The following is a 17150-nucleotide window of genomic DNA, read 5'->3' on the forward strand; positions in this document are numbered from 1 at the left end:
ATACTGACAGAACTTGCTCTCTCTGTTATGGGAGGATGTATGGGACACTGACAGAACTTTCTCAGGCTTCTCTCCTTCTATTATGTTCTGTACATTTGGTAGGTTTCATAATTCTGCCGTATAAAAGAAAGGAAAAATAGAATCTCATGTATTTTTTTAATTCATCATCATCGTTTTTAAAGAACATCTCGTTCTGCCTCTCCAGGTGAGAAAGGAGCACATTGTTGTTCAGTCAGAGTTAAGGAGAGAAGCGGGTTGGGTTGGGTTGGAGACAAGAGAAAAGGTCAGAAGTTTGGCTGCTCCACTGACGGGTAGGTTCTGTTCTGGAAGTCACCAAGCAGAGCAGAGAAGAGCAGAACAGAGCAGAGAGAACTTGGGGACAAAAGCAGGATGCAGCACTGCAACACTCACACAACACTCCTCAGTCTACTACGGTTTACTACTGTGACCGTATCTCTTCATGTTTGGGGGGTTCCAAAGTCCTGTTCCGGTTCCCTTTAGAGAACACTAACAGTCAGCATGACAACCAAGCTGTCTGTCTGTCTGATTCTGCCCTGGCGTCCTCTCAGGCCGGCTGGTATTATCTCCCGGGCCAGGACAGGGCTGTGAGAGTCAGGGAGAGCAGCGTCAGTAGAGACGGTCCGGAGGGATGTTTTGGGGCGCTGCCTGCCGTAGCAGAGGCGCGCTCGTCACTCCTGTCTGCTCCCACCACGGGGGCCTCTGAACCCACAAACACGAACTCTGTGGTGCATCCCTCTGTACAGCCGCTGCCGCTGGCGCTGGCGCTGCCCTCGTCACCTGGAGAGAGGGGGAAACAGGCGCCACACACACACACACACACAGCACACACACACACACACACACACACACACACACACACACACACACACACACACACACACACACACAGCACACACACACACACACACACACACACACACACACACACACACACACACACACACACACACACACACACACACACACACACACACACACACACACACAAACACACACACACACACAGCACACACACACACACAGCACACACACACACACACAGCACACACACACACACACACACACACACACACACACACACACACACACACACACACACACACACACAGCACACACACACACACACACACACAGCACACACACACACACACACACACACACACACACACACACACACACACACACACACACACACACACACACACACACAGCACACACACACACACACACACAGCACACACACACACACACACACACACAAACACACACACAGCACACACACACACACACACAGCACACACACACACACACACACACACAGCACAATGAGTGAGGTTCGAGACGGCACTCAAAGCACAGAGAGTGACTGTCTGCCATGACAGTTCTCAGAGCTATATCAACTGACAGAGTTATTCAAATCCCTAAGGATGTCTGTCTCGCTTTGCAGGGTTGATGTTTATTGGGATGAATCTTGTCCTGGAGGCAGAGCTGAGCGATTTCCACTAGATGGGCCAACGGCAAAGTCAAAATTGGCTATATATCATTAAAGAATCATGAAAACAGAAATGTGCTTTTTGGTCTGGAAGAGGCAGTGCAGTCTGAAAACGTGATTTCCTGCTAGTTTCCACACTATGAGGTCGAAATAACACTGGAAATTGTTAAATTACGATAATACCCTTTTAGTGTAAGAATTTCAGCCTGTTCAGGTGGGATTTAGTTTTTTACCCACAGCATGATATCACAATCTGATATGATTATTCTGACCAATGACCAGTCATCTTTTATTTGCATATGTATCCTCTAACTTTGAAGGGGTAAGCAGGTTTATAATAAAATATATATTTTAAAAACAAAAGTACATGTAGTTCTTGGGCTGGAAAATGGTCTTCAACAGAGGCTGGCACATCCAGGTCACATCCAACTCCGGTGGGCTGCACATAGTCCAAGCCTACAACAGTGTCCTGAAAGTCAGTCAAGAGCCACTCTCCACCCTCAGCTCCACTCTCCACCCTCAGCTCCACTCTCCACCCTCAGCTCCACTCTCCACCCTCAGCTCCACTCTCCACCCTCAGCTCCACTCTCCACCCTCAGCTCCACTCTCCACCCTCAGCTCCACTCTCCACCCTCAGCTCCACACTCCACCCTCAGATCCACTCTCTACCCTCAGCTCCACTCTCCACCCTCAGCTCCACTCTCCACCCTCAGCTCCACTCTCCACCCTCAGCTCCACTCTCCACCCTCAGCTCCACTCTCCACCCTCAGCTCCACTCTCCACTCTCCACCCTCAGCTCCACTCTCCACCCTCAGCTCCACTCTCCACCCTCAGCTCCACTCTCTACCCTCAGCTCCACTCTCCACCCTCAGCTCCACTCTCCACCCTCAGCTCCACTATCCACCCTCAGCTCCACTCTCCACCCTCAGCTTCACTCTCCACCCTCAGCTCCACTCTCCACCCTCAGCTCCACTCTCCACCCTCAGCTCCACTCTCCACCCTCAGCTCCACTCTCCACCCTCAGCTCCACTCTCCACCCTCAGCTCCACTCTCCACCCTCAGCTCCACTCTCCACCCTCAGCTCCACTCTCCACCCTCAGCTCCACTCTCTCCACCCTCAGCTCCACTCTCTCCACCCTCAGCTCCACTCTCCACCCTCAGCTCCACTCTCCACCCTCAGCTCCACTCTCCACCCTCAGCTCCACTCTCCACCCTCAGCTCCACTCTCTCCACCCTCAGCTCCACTCTCCACCCTCAGCTCCACTCTCCACCCTCAGCTCCACTCTCCACCCTCAGCACTCTACTCTGGCATGCTGTTCTCAGCTCCTCTGAGGCCCTGAAGCAGACTTGAGTAGGGGAATCAGTGGTCACGTCCAGATTTCACTAGGGAGCCAGAGGCTCATCGCAGGGCTAGATTTCACTAGGGAGCCAGAGGTATTGGGATAGTCCACCTTGGAGTGGGAGATCTAATCAGAACTACAACAAGCCTCTGGGATGTCCAAGCCTGTCCTCTGTGATGTCCAAGCCTGTCCTCTGGGATGTCCAAGCCTGTCCTCTGGGATGTCCAAGCCTGTCCTCTGGGATGTCCAAGCCTGTCCTCTGGGATGTCCAAGCCTGTCCTCTGGGATGTCCAAGCCTGTCCTCTGTGATGTCCAAGCCTGTCCTCTGGGATGTCCAAGCCTGTCCTCTGGGATGTCCAAGCCTGTCCTCTGGGATGTCCAAGCCTGTCCTCTGGGATGTCCAAGCCTGTCCTCTGTGATGTCCAAGCCTGTCCTCTGGGATGTCCAAGCCTGTCCTCTGTGATGTCCAAGCCTGTCCTCTGTGATGTCCAAGCCTGTCCTCTGTGATGTCCAAGCCTGTCCTCTGTGATGTCCAAGCCTGTCCTCTGTGATGTCCAAGCCTGTCCTCTGTGATGTCCAAGCCTGTCCTCTGTGATGTCCAAGCCTGTCCTCTGTGATGTCCAAGCCTGTCCTCTGTGATGTCCAAGCCTGTCCTCTGTGATGTCCAAGCCTGTCCTCTGTAATGTCCAAGCCTGTCCTCTGTGATGTCCAAGCCTGTCCTCTGTGATGTCCAAGCCTGTCCTCTGGGATGTCCAAGCCTGTCCTCTGGGATGTCCAAGCCTGTCCTCTGTGATGTCCAAGCCTGTCCTCTGTGATGTCCAAGCCTGTCCTCTGTGATGTCCAAGCCTGTCCTCTGTGATGTCCAAGCATGTCCTCTGTGATGTCCAAGCCTGTCCTCTGTGATGTCCAAGCCTGTCCTCTGTGATGTCCAAGCATGTCCTCTGTGATGTCCAAGCCTGTCCTCTGTGATGTCCAAGCCTGTCCTCTGTGATGTCCAAGCCTGTCCTCTGTGATGTCCAAGCATGTCCTCTGTGATGTCCAAGCCTGTCCTCTGTGATGTCCAAGCCTGTCCTCTGTGATGTCCAAGCCTGTCCTCTGTGATGTCCAAGCCTGTCCTATCTCCAGTTTAAATAAAAGCTAGCTAGCTAGCCTCTGGGCTGTCTGGACAAAATGAACTGACTGCCGGTCTTATGACACCGTGGAATCAATCAATAAATAATAAAAACTTCCTAAGCTAACAAAATTACAAGTTGATAAAAAATAAATAAAAAATGCTATAAAACAAAAACAATAAAATATTCATAAATGTACAGGAGCTCTCTGCCTAGGAAACATCAATGGTGCCATGGCGACCACATGGCTCTATAGTCTAGCCAATCACAGGGTGACAGAGGAAAGGAGATCTGATTTCCCTGACGTGGACAGGGGTGACACGTCTGGTGGCACCTCAGCAGGCTGACTGGTCTAGACTGGCCGTGATGCTGCCTGATACCATGCTGAGATTAATGGAGCTGATCTCTGGGGCTACTGAACTACTGAGATGGGATCCTGTCTCAGACAGACAGTCTGCTATGGAGGGAGACTGGTAGAAACTGAACTACTGAGATGTGATCCTGTCTCAGACAGACTGAGTCTGCTATGGAGGGAGACTGGTAGACACTGAACTACTGAGATGGGATCCTGTCTCAGACAGACTGAGTCTGCTATGGAGGGAGACTGGTAGAAACTGAACTACTGAGATGTGATCCTGTCTCAGACAGACTGAGTCTGCTATGGAGGGAGACTGGTAGAAACTGAACTACTGAGATGGGATCCTGTCTCAGACAGACTGTCTGCTATGGAGGGAGACTGGTAGACACTGAACTACTGAGATGGGATCCTGTCTCAGACAGACTGAGTCTGCTATGGAGGGAGACTGGTAGAAACTGAACTACTGAGATGGGATCCTGTCTCAGACAGACTGAGTCTGCTATGGAGGGAGACTGGTAGAAACTGAACTACTGAGATGTGATCCTGTCTCAGACAGACTGAGTCTGCTATGGAGGGAGACTGGTAGAAACTGAACTACTGGACTGTGTCCTGTCTCAGACAGACAGTCTGCTATGGAGGGAGACTGGTAGAAACTGAACTACTGAGATGTGATCCTGTCTCAGACAGACAGTCTGCTATGGAGGGAGACTGGTAGAAACTGAACTACTGGACTGTGTCCTGTCTCAGACAGACAGTCTGCTATGGAGGGAGACTGGTAGAAACTGAACTACTGAGATGTGATCCTGTCTCAGACACACAGTCTGCTATGGAGGGAGACTGGTAGAAACTGAACTACTGGACTGTGTCCTGTCTCAGACAGACTGAGTCTGCTATGGAGGGAGACTGGTAGAAACTGAACTACTGGACTGTGTCCTGTCTCAGACAGACAGTCTGCTATGGAGGGAGACTGGTAGACACTGAACTACTGAGATGTGATCCTGTCTCAGACAGACTGAGTCTGCTATGGAGGGAGACTGGTAGAAACTGAACTACTGAGATGTGATCCTGTCTCAGACAGACTGAGTCTGCTATGGAGGGAGACTGGTAGAAACTGAACTACTGAGATGTGATCCTGTCTCAGACAGACAGTCTGCTATGGAGGGAGACTGGTAGAAACTGAACAACTGAGATGTGATCCTGTCTCAGACAGACTGAGTCTGCTATGGAGGGAGACTGGTAGAAACTGAACTACTGAGATGTGATCCTGTCTCAGACAGACAGTCTGCTATGGAGGGAGACTGGTAGAAACTGAACTACTGAGATGTGATCCTGTCTCAGACAGACAGTCTGCTATGGAGGGAGACTGGTAGAAACTGAACAACTGAGATGTGATCCTGTCTCAGACAGACTGAGTCTGCTATGGAGGGAGACTGGTAGAAACTGAACTACTGAGATGTGATCCTGTCTCAGACAGACAATCTGCTATGGAGGGAGACTGGTAGAAACTGAACTACTGAGATGTGATCCTGTCTCAGACAGACTGAGTCTGCTATGGAGGGAGACTGGTAGAAACTGAACTACTGAGATGTGATCCTGTCTCAGACAGTCTGCTATGGAGGGAGACTGGTAGAAACTGAACTACTGAGATGTGATCCTGTCTCAGACAGACAGTCTGCTATGGAGGGAGACTGGTAGAAACTGAACTACTGAGATGTGATCCTGTCTCAGACAGACAGTCTGCTATGGAGGGAGACTGGTAGAAACTGAACTACTGAGATGTGATCCTGTCTCAGACAGTCTGCTATGGAGGGAGACTGGTAGAAACTGAACTACTGAGATGTGATCCTGTCTCAGACAGACTGTCTGCTATGGAGGGAGACTGGTAGAAACTGAACTACTGAGATGTGATCCTGTCTCAGACAGACTGTCTGCTATGGAGGGAGACTGGTAGAAACTGAACTACTGAGATGTGATCCTGTCTCAGACAGACAGTCTGCTATGGAGGGAGACTGGTAGAAACTGAACTACTGAGATGTGATCCTGTCTCAGACAGACTGAGTCTGCTATGGAGGGAGACTGGTAGAAACTGAACTACTGAGATGTGATCCTGTCTCAGACAGACAGTCTGCAATGGAGGGAGACTGGTAGAAACTGAACTACTGAGATGTGATCCTGTCTCAGACAGACTGTCTGCTATGGAGGGAGACTGGTAGAAACTGAACTACTGAGATGTGATCCTGTCTCAGACAGACTGAGTCTGCTATGGAGATCTCTCTGAAGCCATCCCGTGACATGATCTCTCTGAACCATCCCGTGACATTGTTTCTCTGAAGAAAGGGATCCCATACATGTCTGACCAGAAGCTCTCCATGCACACACTCTTTCCACCCAACACTCCACGGACATAAAGGATTGAAATGAACGCTTCCAGCTCATCAACAGACAGATCCCAGGCAGTGGCTCCTTCCTCCCTGTGTGTCTCAGCCACAGTCCCTGATCCCAGGCAATGTCTCCTTCCTCGCTGTGAGCCTCAGCCACAGTCCCTGATCCCAGGCAGTGGCTCCTTCCTCGCTGTGAGCCTCAGCCACAGTCCCTGATCCCAGGCAGTGGCTCCTTCCTCCCTGTGAGCCTCAGCCACAGTGCAGTCCCTGATCCCAGGCAATGTCTCCTTCCTCGCTGTGTGTCCTAATACCTTTACCAAAGATGGCGTTAGATCCTAATACCAGTACCAAAGCTGGTGTTAGATCCTAATACCTTTACCAAAGATGGCGTTAGATCCTAATACCAGTACCAAAGCTGGTGTTAGATCCTAATACCTTTACCAAAGATGGCGTTAGATCCTAATACCAGTACCAAAGCTGGTGTTAGATCCTAATACCTTTACCAAAGATGGCGTTAGATCCTAATACCAGTACCAAAGCTGGTGTTAGATCCTAATACCTTTACCAAAGATGGCGTTAGATCCTAATACCAGTACCAAAGCTGGTGTTAGATCCTAATACCTTTACCAAAGATGGCGTTAGATCCTAATACCAGTACCAAAGCTGGTGTTAGATCCTAATACCTTTACCAAAGATGGCGTTAGATCCTAATACCAGTACCAAAGCTGGTGTTAGATCCTAATACCTTTACCAAAGATGGCGTTAGATCCTAATACCAGTACCAAAGCTGGTGTTAGATACTAATACCTTTACCAAAGATGGCGTTAGATCCTAATACCAGTACCAAAGCTGGTGTTAGATCCTAATACCTTTACCAAAGATGGCGTTAGATCCTAATACCAGTACCAAAGCTGGTGTTAGATCCTAATACCTTTACCAAAGATGGTGTTAGATCCTAATACCAGTACCAAAGCTGGTGTTAGATCCTAATACCTTTACCAAAGATGGCGTTAGATCCTAATACCTTTACCAAAGATGGTGTTAGATCCTAATACCTTTACCAAAGCTGGTGTTAGATCCTAATACCAGTACCAAAGCTGGTGTTAGATACTAATACCTTTACCATAGCTGGTGTTAGATCCTAATACCAGTACCAAAGCTGGTGTTAGATCCTAATACCAGTACCAAAGCTGGTGTTAGATCCTAATACCTTTACCAAAGATGGTGTTAGATCCTAATACCAGTACCAAAGCTGGTGTTAGATCCTAATACCTTTACCAAAGATGGCGTTAGATCCTAATACCTTTACCAAAGATGGTGTTAGATCCTAATACCTTTACCAAAGCTGGTGTTAGATCCTAATACCAGTACCAAAGCTGGTGTTAGATACTAATACCTTTACCATAGCTGGTGTTAGATCCTAATACCAGTACCAAAGCTGGTGTTAGATCCTAATACCAGTACCAAAGCTGGTGTTAGATCCTAATACCTTTACCAAAGATGGTGTTAGATCCTAATACCTTTACCAAAGCTGGTGTTAGATCCTAATACCTTTACCAAAGCTGGTGAGTGAGTTGCTGCTGTTGTTTTATGCTTGAGATGTAAGGCTTGCTCTCTTAGTGATGACATTTTGTTCTGATAATCCGGTCCGTAGTATTGTCACCAGCTTGTTCTATCCAAACGGTGCCGTACCGTCCTGGCGGGCGGCACCTGCTCAGCGCGCACCCTTCTGTCTATTTTTTTTGCCGCTTTAGGCCTCAGAGGTTGTCGGTTCAGGCTGAGGCTCAGTATTGGAAGAATAATCATCATTTCCATTCAGATCTTGTAGCAGCGCCAAAAAGGCCAAGTGCATCCATTCGTCTTGGTCTTCACGCCATTGTAAATAACACACTCTCTCACCGTGTACCCCGCAGTAGGCCAGAGTAGACTGATGAGACTGCTTTGATTTGGTGGACTGATATAGGGTACATACCATTTAGAGATTATAATTAGAATATACCAATACAATATAATGGCCCTGTTCTTCATTCACAATTGGCGATTACATAATTATGCATCGTTCGCTTCCCCCCCCCCGTCGCTCATCGACTCACCCCGTTCTCCCCATCAAACTGTATTTATTTCATCTGTTATACGTGTGTAATTAGTTTCGGTATAGTATAGGTTCAGTTTCGAGGCAATTATCGGGGGGTGATTATCAACTGGGCGCGGCACCTTCCACTATCGGGAGAAGGGGCGGAGCAGGATCTACTGTCGGGAGGGGCAACGAGGGAAAACCACTCAAAAAATGACACGCCCTCCTAAAACGGGTCATAACTCCAGTTCTGTTTGTGATATTAAGATTCTAACACCGGCAGTGTGTTATATAGACTGATTTAGATTCTAACACCGGCAGTGTGTTATATAGACTGATTTAGATTCTAACACCGGCAGTGTGTTATATAGACTGATTTAGATTCTAACACCGGCAGGGTGTTATATAGACTGATTTAGATTCTAACACCGGCAGTGTGTTATATAGACTGATTTAGATTCTAACACCGGCAGTGTGTTATATAGACTGATTCTAACACCGGCAGTGTGTTGTATAGACTGATTTAGATTCTAACACCGGCAGTGTGTTATATAGACTGATTTAGATTCTAACACCGGCAGTGTGTTATATAGACTGATTTAGATTCTAACACCGGCAGTGTGTTGTATAGACTGATTTAGATTCTAACACCGGCAGTGTGTTATATAGACTGATTTAGATTCTAACACCGGCAGTGTGTTATATAGACTGATTTAGATTCTAACACCGGCAGTGTGTTATATAGACTGATTTAGATTCTAACACCGGCAGTGTGTTATATAGACTGATTTAGATTCTAACACCGGCAGTGTGTTATATAGACTGATTTAGATTCTAACACCGGCAGTGTGTTATATAGACTGATTTAGATTCTAACACCGGCAGTGTGTTATATAGACTGATTTAGATTCTAACACCGGCAGTGTGTTATATAGACTGATTTAGATTCTAACACCGGCAGTGTGTTATATAGACTGATTTAGATTCTAACACCGGCAGTGTGTTATATAGACTGATTTAGATTCTAACACCGGCAGGGTGTTATATAGACTGATTTAGATTCTAACACCGGCAGTGTGTTATATAGACTGATTTAGATTCTAACACCGGCAGTGTGTTATATAGACTGATTTAGATTCTAACACCGGCAGTGTGTTATATAGACTGATTTAGATTCTAACAAAGGCAGTGTGTTATATAGACTGATTTAGATTCTAACACCGGCAGTGTGTTATATAGACTGATTTAGATTCTAACAAAGGCAGTGTGTTATATAGACTGATTTAGATTCTAACACCGGCAGGGTGTTATATAGACTGATTTAGATTCTAACACCGGCAGTGTGTTGTATAGACTGATTTAGATTCTAACACCGGCAGTGTGTTATATAGACTGATTTAGATTCTAACACCGGCAGTGTGTTATATAGACTGATTTAGATTCTAACACCGGCAGTGTGTTATATAGACTGATTTAGATTCTAACACCGGCAGTGTGTTGTATAGACTGATTTAGATTCTAACACCGGCAGTGTGTTATATAGACTGATTTAGATTCTAACACCGGCAGTGTGTTGTATAGACTGATTTTAACACCGGCAGTGTGTTATATAGACTGATTTAGATTCTAACACCGGCAGTGTGTTGTATAGACTGATTTTAACACCGGCAGTGTGTTATATAGACTGATTTAGATTCTAACACCGGCAGGGTGTTATATAGACTGATTTAGATTCTAACACCGGCAGTGTGTTATATAGACTGATTTAGATTCTAACACCGGCAGTGTGTTATATAGACTGATTTAGATTCTAACACCGGCAGTGTGTTATATAGACTGATTTAGATTCTAACACCGGCAGTGTGTTATATAGACTGATTTAGATTCTAACACCGGCAGTGTGTTGTATAATAATAATAATAATAATAATAATATGCCATTTAGCAGACGCTTTTATCCAAAGCGACTTACAGTCATGCGTGCATACATTTTTTTTTTTTTTTGTGTATGGTTGGTCCCGGGGATCGAACCCACTACCTTGGCGTTACAAGCGCCGTGCTCTACCAGCTGAGCTACAGAGGACCACAACCATGGTGGTATAGACTGATTTAGATTCTAACACCGGCAGGGTGTTGTATAGACTGATTTAGGAAAAGTCAAGAACGGAGGGAGGCATGACTTGATCCAACACCACCGTGGTTGGGTTCCCATATCTTGATCCAACACCACCATGGTTGGGTTTTCCATATCTTGATCCAACACCACCATGGTTGGGTTCCCATATCTTGATCCAACACCACCGTGGTTGGGTTTTCCATATCTTGATCCAACACCACCGTGGTTGGGTTTTCCATATCTTGATCCAACACCACCGTGGTTGGGTTTTCCATATCTTGATCCAACACCACCGTGGTTGGGTTTTCCATATCTTGATCCAACACCACCGTGGTTGGGTTTTCCATATCTTGATCCAACACCACCAAGGTTGGGTTTTCCATATCTTGATCCAACACCACCATGGTTGGGTTCCCATATCTTGATCCAACACCACCGTGGTTGGGTTTTCCATATCTTGATCCAACACCACCGTGGTTGGGTTTTCCATATCTTGATCCAACACCACCGTGGTTGGGTTTTCCATATCTTGATCCAACACCACCGTGGTTGGGTTTTCCATATCTTGATCCAACACCACCGTGGTTGGGTTTTCCATATCTTGATCCAACACCACCATGTCCAATACATTGCTTTGCTTCATTGCTAGTCTAGTGTGTAATTAAATGCACTTGCCAGTCACTGTAGATAGCTCAAGCACGTAATAATCTCACTTCAGTATACTGTATAACATATGTATTTATTCATACCACTTCAGTAACACACAAAGCATCAGGGCTGCTTCTCAAAGGGCCACCCTATATACACCCCTAAGGGCTGCTTCTCAAAGGGCCACCCTCTATAGACCCCTAAGGGCTGCTTCTCAAAGGGCCACCCTATATAGACCCCTAAGGGCTGCTTCTCAAAGGGCCACCCTCTATAGACCCCTAAGGGCTGCTTCTCAAAGGGCCACCCTATATAGACCCCTAAGGGCTGCTTCTCAAAGGGCCACCCTCTATAGACCCCTAAGGGCTGCTTCTCAAAGGGCCACCCTATATAGACCCCTAAGGGCTGCTTCTCAAAGGGCCACCCTCTATAGACCCCTAAGGGCTGCTTCTCAAAGGGCCACCCTCTATAGACCCCTAAGGGCTCTGGTCAAAGGGCCACCCTCTATAGACCCCTAAGGGCTGCTTCTCAAAGGGCCACCCTCTATAGACCCCTAAGGGCTCTGGTCAAAGGGCCACCCTCTATAGACCCCTAAGGGCTGCTTCTCAAAGGGCCACCCTATATAGACCCCTAAGGGTTGCTTCTCAAAGGGCCACCCTCTATAGACCCCTAAGGGCTGCTTCTCAAAGGGCCACCCTCTATAGACCCCTAAGGGCTCTGGTCAAAGGGCCACCCTATATAGACCCCTAAGGGCTCTGGTCAAAGGGCCACCCTATATAGACCCCTAAGGGCTCTGGTCAAAGGGCCACCCTCTATAGACCCCTAAGGGCTCTGGTCAAAGGGCCACCCTATATAGACCCCTAAGGGCTGCTTCTCAAAGGGCCACCCTCTATAGACCCCTAAGGGCTGCTTCTCAAAGGGCCACCCTATATAGACCCCTAAGGGCTGCTTCTCAAAGGGCCACCCTCTATAGACCCTAAGGGCTGCTTCTCAAAGGGCCACCCTCTATAGACCCCTAAGGGCTGCTTCTCAAAGGGCCACCCTCTATAGACCCCTAAGGGCTCTGGTCAAAGGGCCACCCTATATAGACCCCTAAGGGCTCTGGTCAAAGGGCCACCCTATATAGACCCCTAAGGGCTCTGGTCAAAGGGCCACCCTCTATAGACCCCTAAGGGCTCTGGTCAAAGGGCCACCCTATATAGACCCCTAAGGGCTGCTTCTCAAAGGGCCACCCTCTATAGACCCCTAAGGGCTGCTTCTCAAAGGGCCACCCTATATAGACCCCTAAGGGCTGCTTCTCAAAGGGCCACCCTCTATAGACCCTAAGGGCTGCTTCTCAAAGGGCCACCCTCTATAGACCCCTAAGGGCTGCTTCTCAAAGGGACACCCTATATAGACCCCTAAGGGCTCTGGTCAAAGGGCCACCCTCTATAGACCCCTAAGGGCTCTGGTCAAAGGGCCACCCTATATAGACCCCTAAGGGCTGCTTCTCAAAGGGCCACCCTATATAGACCCCTAAGGGCTCTGGTCAAAGGGCCACCCTCTATAGACCCCTAAGGGCTCTGGTCAAAGGGCCACCCTCTATAGACCCCTAAGGGCTCTGGTCAAAGGGCCACCCTCTATAGACCCCTAAGGGCTGCTTCTCAAAGGGCCACCCTCTATAGACCCCTAAGGGCTCTGGTCAAAGGGCCACCCTCTATAGACCCCTAAGGGCTCTGGTCAAAGGGCCACCCTCTATAGACCCCTAAGGGCTCTGGTCAAAGGGCCACCCTATATAGACCCCTAAGGGCTCTGGTCAAAGGGCCACCCTCTATAGACCCCTAAAGGCTCTGGTCAAAGGGCCACCCTCTATAGACCCCTAAAGGCTCTGGTCAAAGGGCCACCCTATATAGACCCCTAAGGGCTCTGGTCAAAGGGCCACCCTATATAGACCCCTAAGGGCTCTGGTCAAAGGGCCACCCTATATAGACCCCTAAGGGCTCCTTCTCAAAGGGCCACCCTCTATAGACCCCTAAGGGCTCTGGTCAAAGGGCCACCCTCTATAGACCCCTAAGGGCTGCTTCTCAAAGTGCCACCCTATATAGACCCCTAAGGGCTCTGGTCAAAGGGCCACCCTCTATAGACCCCTAAGGGCTCTGGTCAAAGGGCCACCCTCTATAGACCCCTAAGGGCTCTGGTCAAAGGGCCACCCTATATAGACCCCTAAGGGCTCTGGTCAAAGGGCCACCCTATATAGACCCCTAAAGGCTCTGGTCAAAGGGCCACCCTATATAGACCCCTAAAGGCTCTGGTCAAAGGGCCACCCTCTATAGACCCCTAAGGGCTCTGGTCAAAGGGCCACCCTCTATAGACCCCTAAGGGCTCTGGTCAAAGGGCCACCCTCTATAGACCCCTAAGGGCTCTGGTCAAAGGGCCACCCTATATAGACCCCTAAAGGCTCTGGTCAAAGGGCCACCCTATATAGACCCCTAAGGGCTGCTTCTCAAAGGGCCACCCTCTATAGACCCCTAAGGGCTCTGGTCAAAGGGCCACCCTCTATAGACCCCTAAGGGCTCTGGTCAAAGGGCCACCCTATATAGACCCCTAAGGGCTCTGGTCTAAAGTAGTGCACTGTATAGAGAATCGGGTGTCATTTGGGACACAATGCAGCTGACTTACTGGAGTCCTGAAAGTAGATGTCGTTTCCATTGTAGGCGTTCTTCAGCTTGTTGGTCATGACTCTGAGTGTCATGATCTGTTGGCGAATCAGAGTGTCTGGTCTAGTGATGTCCACCTCTACCTCTGGGTTGTTCAGCTGGTTGGTGAGGCCGTCCTTTACCACCTCAGGAAAATACCTGGGAGAGGGAGGATAACAACTGTGTCGTCAACAACAACAACAACAGGTGTTCAGAAACATCTCTGAGGAATACAGAAGAAACATATTAAAAGACTGAATGACATTTCATTAGCAGGAAATGATTTAATTATCTGTATCGTGTGGAGCGTTCTCCAGCACTCAGAGAGCAGCTGTCAGTGGTCATAAAGAGGTTCTCCAGCACTCAGAGAGCAGCTGTCAGCGGTCATAAAGAGGTTCTCCAGCACTCAGAGAGCAGTTGTCAGCGGTCATAAAAAGGTTATCCAGCACTCAGAGAGCAGCTGTCAGCGGTCATAAAGAGAAGAAGGTTCTCCAGCACTCAGAGAGCAGCTGTCAGCGGTCATAAAGAGGTTCTCCAGCACTCAGAGAGCAGCTGTCAGCGGTCATAAAGAGAAGAAGGTTCTCCAGCACTCAGAGAGCAGCTGTCAGTGGTCATAAAGAGGTTCTCCAGCACTCAGAGAGCAGCTGTCAGCGGTCATAAAGAGGTTCTCCAGCACTCAGAGAGCAGCTGTCAGCGGTCATAAAGAGGTTCTCCAGCACTCAGAGAGCAGCTGTCAGCGGTCATAAAGAGGTTCTCCAGCACTCAGAGAGCAGCTGTCAGCGGTCATAAAGAGAAGAAGGTTCTCCAGCACTCAGAGAGCAGCTGTCAGCGGTCATAAAGAGGTTCTCCAGCACTCAGAGAGCAGCTGTCAGCGGTCATAAAGAGGTTCTCCAGCACTCAGAGAGCAGCTGTCAGTGGTCATAAAGAGGTTCTCCAGCACTCAGAGAGCAGCTGTCAGCGGTCATAAAGAGGTTCTCCAGCAGTCAGAGAGCAGCTGTCAGCGGTCATAAAGAGGTTCTCCAGCACTCAGAGAGCAGCTGTCAGCGGTCATAAAGAGGTTCTCCAGCAGTCAGAGAGCAGCTGTCAGCGGTCATAAAGAGGTTCTCCAGCACTCAGAGAGCAGCTGTCAGTGGTCATAAAGAGGTTCCCCAGCACTCAGAGAGCAGCTGTCAGCGGTCATAAAGAGAAGAAGGTTCTCCAGCACTCAGAGAGCAGCTGTCAGCGGTCATAAAGAGAAGAAGGTTCTCCAGCACTCAGAGAGCAGCTGTCAGCGGTCATAAAGAGGTTCTCCAGCACTCAGAGAGCAGCTGTCAGCGGTCATAAAGAGGTTCTCCAGCACTCAGAGAGCAGCTGTCAGCGGTCATAAAGAGAAGAAGGTTCTCCAGCAGTCAGAGAGCAGCTGTCAGCGATCATAAAGCAGTAGAGGTCATAAAGCAGAAGAGGTCGTAAAGCAGTAGAGGTCATAAAGCAGTAGAGGTCGTAAAGCTGGGCTGCATAATGAAACCAGACGGGACTATTAATGCTGAACACCTCACCTGGCCTTGGCGTGACTGTTCCAGCACTGCTCTTCATCTGACTCTGTCATCTTGTCTTTAACACAGATCTCATCTGGCAGGTTGGACCAGAACTTTTTAGACTGCTTCAGCTTCTCCTTAATATCTACCACCTGCAGGAGAGGAGAGAAGGAAGAGATTAACATGGGATAGGGTTTCAACATTTTGGTAACTTTTCACCAAATTCCCATGTTTTCCTAGAAATCCCGGTTGAAACATTCTGAGAATCAGGAGGAATTAAGCAGGAAATCCGGTATCCTCCAACCAGAGGGGTGTACTACGATTGAAGCTGGATCTACTCAGGGTGTTCTAAAGCTAGCCAGCTTCAGTTAGCTTCACATTGATCTCCTCAGGGTTTTCTAAAGCTAGCCAGCTTCAGTTAGCTTCACGTTGATCTACTCAGGGTTTTCTAAAGCTAGCCAGCTTCAGTTAGCTTCACATTGATCTACTCAGGGTGTTCTAAAGCTAGCCAGCTTCAGTTAGCTTCACATTGATCTCCTCAGGGTTTTCTAAAGCTAGCCAGCTTCAGTTAGCTTCACAATGATCTCCTCAGGGTGTTCTAAAGCTAGCCAGCTTCAGTTAGCTTCACGTTGATCTCCTCAGGGTTTTCTAAAGCTAGCCAGCTTCAGTTAGCTTCACATTGATCTCCTCAGGGTGTTCTAAGGCTAGCCAGCTTCAGTTAGCTTCACGTTGATCTCCTCAGGGTTTTCTAAAGCTAGCCAGCTTCAGTTAGCTTCACGTTGATCTCCTCAGGGTTTTCTAAAGCTAGCCAGCTTCAGTTAGCTTCACATTGATCTCCTCAGGGTTTTCTAAAGCTAGCCAGCTTCAGTTAGCTTCACGTTGATCTCCTCAGGGTTTTCTAAAGCTAGCCAGCTTCAGTTAGCTTCACATTGCAGCTCCATCCGTACTATCACGGTGGATATTGCTCACCCGCCTGTCGCTAACTCTAGTAGGTTGGTAACTGTTCGTGGTAGTCGAAACCTAACTCTAGTAGGTTGGTAACTGTGCCTGGCTAGTTGAACACCTAACTCTAGTAGGCTGGTAACTGTTTGTGGTAGTTGAACACCTAACTCTAGTAGGCTGGTAACTGTGCCTGGCTAGTTGAACACCTAACTCTAGTAGGTTGGTAACCGTGCCTGGCTAGTTGAACACCTAACTCTAGTAGGTTGGTAACTGTTCGTGGTAGTCGAACACCTAACTCTAGTAGGTTGGTAACTGTTTGTGGTAGTTGAACACCTAACTCTAGTAGGCTGGTAACCGTGCCTGGCTAGTTGAACACCTAACTCTAGTAGGTTGGTAACTGTGCCTGGCTAGTTGAACACCTAACTCTAGTAGGTTGGTAACTGTGCCTGGCTAGTTGAACACCTAACTCTAGTAGGCTGGT

General features: G+C 48.4%; 1 protein-coding gene across 1 annotated transcript in view; it reads right to left on the reverse strand.

Annotated features, from left to right (window-relative positions):
• Positions 1-580: 580 nt before the first annotated feature.
• The window catches only part of LOC311122585 (glypican-6-like), a gene marked incomplete at both ends in the record, with an annotated part of 44181 nt that continues 27611 nt past the window's right edge, over positions 581-17150 (reverse strand). Inside the window, 3 exons of the mRNA XM_084196928.1 lie at positions 581-798; positions 14197-14372; positions 15749-15879. Coding sequence (XP_084053054.1) covers positions 581-798; positions 14197-14372; positions 15749-15879 — 525 coding nt within the window. The remainder of the gene's footprint in view (positions 799-14196; positions 14373-15748; positions 15880-17150) is intronic.

The sequence above is a fragment of the Coregonus lavaretus genome, assembly GCF_964263955.1.
Source record: "Coregonus lavaretus genome assembly, contig: HAP1_SCAFFOLD_3616, whole genome shotgun sequence".
Taxonomy (NCBI): Eukaryota; Metazoa; Chordata; class Actinopteri; order Salmoniformes; family Salmonidae; genus Coregonus; species Coregonus lavaretus.